The sequence below is a fragment of the Helianthus annuus genome, chromosome 6 (assembly GCF_002127325.2).
Source record: "Helianthus annuus cultivar XRQ/B chromosome 6, HanXRQr2.0-SUNRISE, whole genome shotgun sequence".
NCBI lineage: Eukaryota > Viridiplantae > Streptophyta > Magnoliopsida > Asterales > Asteraceae > Helianthus > Helianthus annuus.
In genome coordinates this window covers 20,828,158-20,836,861 of record NC_035438.2, presented here as the reverse complement: position 1 = coordinate 20,836,861, position 8,704 = coordinate 20,828,158, and the positions used below count along the sequence as shown (strand labels likewise).

Genomic DNA, 8,704 nt, shown 5'->3' with positions numbered 1-8,704 from the left:
AAATATAATGTCTAAATTTTTTTAATAAGTCTCTTGTGTTTAGGTTGATCTTTTTAACCAGCTTAATTAAACATATTATGTTCTTGTTTGTACAAACATAAAAAAAAATCAATTTGTCAGCAAGGATCAACCCAAAGTTTGAGAAAGAGATGTATGAATAAAGAAGTGAAGCTAAAGAACTTCGTTGACGGATCAAGATTTCGTAAATTCATTGTCTTTCTTGATTCAAATAAGACATAACTCCAATTTGTTTGCAATCCATTTAGATAAATTTGTTAAGAGGGGTTACATTCGAGTTAGAATTAACGTTTTTGACACTAATTAAGTTATTTACTTATTATTATAATCATTTGAACGGGAAATATTACTTCTACTTTATACCAATAATCCTAAACTACTTTCTTATCCAGATTTAAACATGTGATTTCCTCTCTTAAATAAATAAATATGTCTCTATCTACTGGGCTAGCCACGCTAACGCTATTTAGTTTCATAAAATGAACCTCTACTTGATTTCATATTTTTTTCTAGAAAAATGGAAGTTTCATAAAATGAACCTCTACTTGAATTCAGATTTTTTTTTCTAGAAACATGGAATATACCAAAATGTACTGTGATGCACGCGCCACGAATGAGAGTGCGCAAGGGTAACAATTCACGCGTATCCAACTATGATCCATCTAACATGAGGGATAGATATTAGATACAATATTATTTCTGTTGAGGACTCCAAAGTTTTCATAATATCAACGAAGGACCTCTCTTAAACCACTATAAAAACCCTTCATAATTTTATTCTCTAATCATCAAAACAACACCAATTCACTTCAATATCTTAACATCTCTTCTTAATTATTTCCTGTGTCGTCAATATGACTGTGTCTGTCGAGCACCCGCTACCCGGTAATTTATCGCTTCTCCATTCATGTTTTCGGTACATTTTATATGCAAACATATGATTTTTCGCTAAAAAGCGGTCGCAAAATGTGCGACAAACAAAAGGTCACAAATGCCGTTACAAAATAGTCTCCACCCACGGAGGTTATTTATTGCAACGGCATTTTCAGACGCAAAAGGCGTCGTTTGCGATGAAAATGTGGTCGCAAATACCCAGTTTTCTAGTAGTGAATTAAGGCATTAATTATTCTTAAAAATTCTTGTTTGTGCGTAGATTCCCAAGTGGTGGAAAACAAGAACCAGTGTACTACCGATGAGCTGGTACTGGATGGAGGGTTTGTGGTGCCTGATCCGGTGGCTGGTGGCGGCTTTGATGCACCGGAAATCAATGCATTTGGTCACACTTTCAGAGACTATGATGTCGAAAGCTTGCGAAACAAGCAAGTTGAGGAGTTTTACAAGATGAACCATATCAACCAGACATATGAATTTGTAAGCATGATGATATATATATATATATATATAGGGTTGGGCTATATAGAAAACCCTATCTATATAAAAAACCCTAGAAAACCCAACCTCCCGACATTTTTTTTTTGAAAAAAATAACACATGTAATATACATGTTTTTAAGACTTTTGGGCCAAAAAAATCAAAAAAGCGCCGAAGGGATAATTTAAAAAAAAAAATTCAGCAATTTCTGTCTTTTTTGCCTAACACATGTTAGGCACTGAAATTTGTTTATTTTTTTTAAAAAAATCCCTTCGGCGCTTTTTTGTTTTTTTTGGCCCAAAACACTCTAAAACATGTATATTACATGTGTAATTTTTTTCAAAAAAAAAACAATGTCGGGAGGTTGGGTAAAAATGGGGGGAGATTTGGGTTTCCAGAGTTTTCTACCTAAATGAGGGTTTTCTGTCTAGCATTGTCCTATATATATATATATATATATATTTATAATCCTTTTAATATGTGTTTGTTTGGATGTATTGTTAATGAAAGGAATTAATTTGGATGGTAATTATATATGTAGGTGAAGAAGATGAGAGAGGAGTATAAGAAACTGGATAAACTGGAGATGAGTATATGGGAATGTTGTGAATTGTTAAATGAAGTTGTGGATGATAGTGATCCTGATTTGGATGAACCACAAATTGAGCATTTGTTGCAGACAGCTGAAGCCATTAGGAAAGATTATCCAGATGAGGATTGGCTCCATTTGACTGCACTTATTCATGGTATATATAATATGCATGCAAATGTATCTATAATACACTTAATAAATATTAAAAATAGAATATTTTATAATAATATTTTTTATGAGTTGTAGACCTTGGGAAAGTTCTGTTGCTTCCACAATTTGGGGAGCTTCCACAATGGGCTGTTGTTGGTGACACACACCCTCTTGGTTGTGCTTTTGATGAGTCAATTGTTCACCATAAGGTACATTTTTTCACACAATATAATGAAACTTTGGTGTGTGTTTTGTTTTGTGTTAGTTTACTGAATTTAAAGTTGATGTGTTTATGGTGCAGTATTTTAAAGAAAATCCGGATTTGAACAATCCTGCTTATCAAACTAAGAATGGAGTTTATGAAGAAGGATGTGGACTAGAAAATGTGATGATTTCATGGGGTCATGATGATTACATGTATTTGGTATGTGATTTAAAATTTTGAATATCAAACTTACCTACATCTGTTTAGAGTCACGTTCATTTCAGAGTCAATAATATCTTGAGAGATGTGATAATTCACATGTACATAGCACACATGTTACATAAGTGTCATATGTATGACGCTCAAAACACTATGCACAAGTGCATTGTGCATTTCTCCACAAATTCTTGGTTCTGAAATGAATCCCCCCCATAACGATGATTAACATAAATGCGATTATGCATCGGAACAGGTTGCCAAGGAAAACGGGACCACTTTGCCCCAAGCAGGATTGTTCATCATTCGCTACCATTCTTTCTATCGTAAGCCGCCAAAACTTCATTTTTTTAAATAAAAATTGATAAAAAAAATTAGTTGTTTAATTTGGATTTTGAATCTTACTATTACTTTGTGGCTATGGCAGCATTGCATAGGTCTGGAGCATACAAACATTTGATGAATGAGGAGGATGTTGAGAACTTGAAGTGGCTTCAAATCTTCAAGTAATATACCATGATTAACTTTGTGAATAATCAAGATCAATCAACATAAGATTAATGGCATTAATTAAACATTTTATCTAACGTTTATCGTTTGCTTGCACAGCAAGTATGATCTCTACAGTAAAAGCAAAGTCCGAGTTGATGTCGAAAAGGTCAAGCCATACTATCTATCCCTCATAAAAAAGGTGAGCCTTTAGTTGATGCATCATCAATTCATCATGTCAGATAATTTTGTACAAATCTTGCTGAATTTTCACTTAATTGAATCTTTGTATATTTTCAGTATTTCCCAGAAAAGCTGAGATGGTGAAGACTCTTATGTTAAAAGATAATTGTTTATTAGAGGTTATCAAAAAATCATCAATAGTTTTCTTCTACTGTAAATGTATCTATTAATAATTGTTTGCTTTGTAATTTATATCGAAAATTGATCATATATCAAGATATAAAGTCTCCGATGGAGTTGAGTTTGTAACAAGGATATAATAGATATAAAGTCTCCAATGGAGTTGAGTTTGTAACAAGGATGTAATACAATGTGAGGAAAGATTATTATGTATTGTTATTATTATATTATTTATCATTTATCTTTAAATATTAAGATACCATCTATCCTTTTTTTTTTTTTTTAGTGAATCTCTCTATATAAAATAAAAAAAAAATCCAACTTTAAAGTTTTTGACACACAGAAAATATTATTTACCAATATAAAAAATATATGTGTGTGGCCTGAAGCTGGTACTAAAGAAAATATAAAAAAATAAAGATCTTTTGTGTCCTAAATTAATATTATCACTTTAGCTTCAAATTATAAAGAGTAAATTACAAGTTTTGTACTTTATGTTTTTCACAAATTTGAGGCGCTGTCCTTTACCTTTAAAATTGATGACTTTTGTACTTAATGTTTGAAAATGTTGCATGTTATGACCTTTAAGATAAACCCAGTTAGAATTTTCTCTTAAGTTATGTCATGTGCATTGCACATGAGGGTAAAAGAGTCATTTCACTTCCCACTTGTCTTTCCCCTCTTTAATACCTTGATAACATCCAATAGCTTAACCTTTGCAAATTAGGGCTCATCATCACCCATCAAAGTCATAGATCTTCGGTTCATCTCGATTGTTCAAAAGTAATTTTGAGGTTTTCATCAATCTTGTTCAGTTACATATAATACGTCTTGTCTACCCCTATCCAACCCCACCCCCAATCCAGCAACCCAAACACAAACCCCATTTCCACCATCAATTCCACCACCTCCTTTCACTAATAATCAACATAATCAAGAAAATCAACAATCGGACGATAGTTTATCTTCAAATTTACAGCGACAGATTGTTGTTAACAAGAACAATGGGTGATGGTTGCGAGTGGTGAGTTGGTGGTAAAAGGGTGGGTAGTGGAGGAGTGGTGTTGTTGTGGGAGTGGTGCGGTGGATGAGCGGTGTGGTGGTGGTTACCGGCGGCAAAGGGGTAGGTGTGGACTGTGTGGTGGTTTAGCAGTTGAAAAGGGGTGGGTGATTGGTGATCTGATAGGTGACTAGGTGATAAATGGGTATAATATTGTTTGCGCTCTTACATTTGTAACTACTAAATTGCGCCGCGTGTTACCGCGACGTTTGATAAAAATTTTACGTTAAAACGGAGAACTGAAAATGTACATAAAAATAAGTACAAAAACGTATTACATATGACCCGATTCATTTTCGAAAAAAATTACGTCGAAACGTAAATTAACTTAAATTTATAACAACACGTACATAAAAATAAACACTTAAAAGTCAAACTTAAAGGGTTGTAAGGGTCATTGCTGAAATTTAAAGGGTAAAAATATACAAAATACAAATAGAAAAAATGACAAAAAATAAAAAGAATAAAAAAAAGTCAATTCACAAAAGTTGTTAATCATATTATACAAACCTATATGGGCGATTTCCGGCGGGTTCCTCGGAAACCTATTCCGGAGGAAATTTTGAGAAGAATAACAAAACTATATGTCTCCAACCTACCGGATCGGTGTAGTGGTAGCGATTTTGGCAACAGTTTTACGCGGGCATGGAGATATTTATGATATTTACATTGCTAAAAAAAGAGACAAAGGAGGAAATAGGTTTGGTTTTGTCTCCTTCCTTGATGTTAAGGATAAGGAGGAGATGGTTCGTAACATGCAGAACCTAAGGCTGGGGGAATATAAACTATCGATCAACGTGGCTAGATTTGTTTTTGAAGAAGGCGAAATAAGGGATCCTCCTCCCCGTCCTAAACCTGTTAAGGAATCTGTTTTGAAACAATCTCATACTTCTAATGGTGGTCGGCAGGTTAGATATGAGAAAACAAGCACTTTCTCGTCTAAAGAAGCTCTTACAGGGGTGAGAAGCAATGTCGCTGATTCCTCAAAAGTGCTCAGGCTTGGGGAAAAAACTCTGGTGTTCAATGAATTATGTGGAAGAACCATTCTGGTTAGGGTTGGGGATTTTGTTCTGGTAAGTCGATTCCAACGCAAGTTGTTAGACATGGGGCTGGGTGAAGGAGTGATTCGGTATCTAGGTGGCATGCAGTTTCTTGTTACGTTCAAAACTCCTGAGCATGCAATCATGGCTAAGGATGAATTGCTTGGGAGGAGCGACGAGTTTGTCAACGTTTCAATATGGGATGGTCAGGAGGTGGAATTTGAAAGGGTTGCTTGGGTCAAAATTTTAGGTTTGCCAATCCAGTTGTGTGATCCTGAGATTTTTGAGGAGGTTGCTTCGGTATTCGGTAAGGTGGTGCAGAAAGTTAACTTTGATCCTTCAAGTTTTGATATGTCAGGCGGTTGTGTTGGGATCCTTGTCAACTCCGGTATCATTATCAATGGTGAAGTATCTGTGTTGTGGTCCGACAAGTTGCTTTCGGTGTGGTTTATGGAGGTTTCAGGGGATAAACAGCCGGTTTTGTTCAATTCTAAGCCTTTTGGAGGTTCAGTTGTGGAAACATCCGATGATGATAGCTCCTCCGATGAAGATATGTCCGATGAAGCTTATGCCGGCGACGACGAAGCCAAAGTTGATGGAACGCCGGAAGTTACGGGTGTGTTAAATGGCATTAATGGTGATTGCGAAATCCAAGGAAATTCCAATCATGTAGCGGATTCTTCTCTATCATTGCGGACAATAATATGGAAGGTTTTATTTCTCCTGTTATGACTAAGGATGACTCAGTGGGCCAGGGTTCTTTTATTATTAATAACAAACGTAAGAAGAATAAAGGTTTTAATTCTTTGGGCCAGGAGGGTGGGGCTTATAGTAGCAGTAATGATAGGCCCAAAAAGGATTGTAGATTGGAGGATGATGATCCTTTTGGCCTGGCCCCCATTATATTGGGCCTAAATGTCACAACAAATAGGGGTGTAGTGGACTATCTTGAGAAACCAGTGGAGTTTAATGATTTGGTTGGGGGAATAGAGTCAGGTCATGAGTCGCTGAATTCTGCTCAAGAAGAAACGAATGTGGAGGGGTACCCGAGTGATACTGGTCACCGTCTTTCAGCAGAGAAATCAACCCAGGATGAAGATAAAAAGTTGGAAGCAGAGGTCTCGCATACTTCTAACCTTGGATCGGTGGTGGGTGTCGATCTCTCTAATTTTCAGTCTTTACTTAAGGAGTCTATTGTCAATGAGGGGCTACAATCAGGTATCAAATGAACTTCCTATCGTTTAATGTTCGAGGGTTTGGTGGTGTGGGAAAATTGGGGCGGGTGAAACAATTGAGGCTTCGAATGAAATTTAGAGCGAGAAGCATTCGGCTCTTTGAATTGTTTCATGACCTTTTCCATGGTCATTCAAACTGCCGCGTCAACCATAGCTTGGAGACGAACTCCATTAATATTGAGGTTTATGTTGTAGCACTATTGGCTTTTGTCTCCTTAATAGTATCGCGACTGTGATCCACCTCATTCGAGTTTGTCATACTCGAAACTTGGTACTAACCAGCACTTTAAGTAATTGTTAGTCATCATCCTGATGACCTGACATAGATCAGCCACGGCATCCATAAGGCGTATAGGCTATTGTTTCTTTTTTTTTTCAAACATTCCTAATGAATGTTATTTGAACGTATATCCATTACATTTAGTCTAGGTCTCAAAAGGACCATTAACGGCGCTTAAGGTTTGGAATGAGTCCATTACCTGTTTGACAGAGGAACATAATGTCACAACTGTCTTTGTCACAAGGACGATTATGAACAGCTCGAAGGCTAGCCTTACATGACTTTTATTATAATTATATACATATATGGCATAAATGCCCGTCGCGAAGGACGTAGAAGTATATGGCATAAAGCCTAGTCATGAAAGACATAGATGATTATATGGCACAAAGGCCTTGTCGCAAAGGACATTTAGATATGGCTTAAAGTAGCCTTGTCACAATGATGTTATAAGATATGGCACCAAGGCCTGTCACAGAGGACATTTATCAATGCTGGCACAAAAGGCCTGTGACTAGGAATGTCAAGACTTAATATGTTAACTTGTCACGAATGACAAATTATAGCACATTGGCTTGTCATTGATGAGTTTAAAACATCACTCATTTATTTGTCACCAAGGACATTAATTTATAAGTCGCAATCTTATAGGATTAAAGGCTTCCATGTTTGAACATAGTTCTTCACCTTTGGACATGGAGTCATAAACTACAACTGTCATTGGCTCTAAAGACGACTTATTTAGCACAAAGATAACCCAATTGACATCACTAATGGATGTTCATATATCATCATTGCATTTGGTGATATTAGTCATGATCGCGCTGATCATATAGACTGTTAGGGTTGGGTATAACCCACCACTTTGTACAGGGGATCTTGATGATCACCACTAACTTTGTCTTATCGACAATAGAGTAAAGTGTATCACGTAGGCATTTCATCACAAGGGATGTTATTATTATGATCATCATATTGATGATACGAGTCAGGATCGCAATGATCATATAGACTTATGGGATTCGAGCGTGGCTCACCCGCTTTGGCAAAGAATCACAAAAGACTACAATTGCCTAGTCTCAGATGGACAATATAATATAGCCCTTAGGCAAAACATCATTAAGGATGTCAGATTTAATCATCGTACTGATGATTTTAGTCGTGATCGCATTGATCATGCAGACTATTAGGCTTGAGCACGGCTCATTACCTTGGACAGGGGATCATAAAGATCACAATGTCAATATCATAGAGACGTCCTTACATAGCACAAGGCTTGTCTCGAAGGGCAGTTAGATGGCACAAAAGGCCTTGTCACAAGGACAATTAAACATAATCAATGATCTCTTGGATCAGTGATCTTTAAGGGTTGAACATAGTTCATCGCCTTTTGACAAGAAGTTTATAAAATAAAACTATCATTGTCATGAATACACCTTCGCCCAATGGCATACATCTTAATTGGATGTTTTGATGTATTCTTCATACTGTTGTTTGATAGCCGTGATTCGTATTGATCACACAGGCTATGAAGTGGCTTGGAAAAATCCAAGTACTTTTGGAAGCTAGTGTGGTCTCTCAAGTCACACAACCAGGAATGTTAACATGTTCTCAGATGTTAACAAAGATTAATTATCTTAAGAGGGTTTTACCATCATAGCCATGTTTATAAACATATAGGCTAG

At 36.2% G+C, this 8,704-nt stretch overlaps 1 protein-coding gene across 1 annotated transcript; it reads left to right on the top strand.

Moving 5' to 3' along the window:
• Positions 1-742: 742 nt before the first annotated feature.
• Positions 743-3,659, top strand: LOC110864941 (inositol oxygenase 2). The gene is made up of 9 exons (XM_022114112.2): positions 743-903; positions 1,172-1,389; positions 1,931-2,135; positions 2,228-2,340; positions 2,433-2,555; positions 2,809-2,878; positions 2,980-3,058; positions 3,162-3,243; positions 3,342-3,659. The coding sequence occupies exons 1-9, from the start codon at positions 873-875 to the stop codon at positions 3,366-3,368; spliced, it is 948 nt and encodes a 315-aa protein (XP_021969804.1). The 5' UTR covers positions 743-872; the 3' UTR covers positions 3,369-3,659.
• Positions 3,660-8,704: the final 5,045 nt, after the last annotated feature.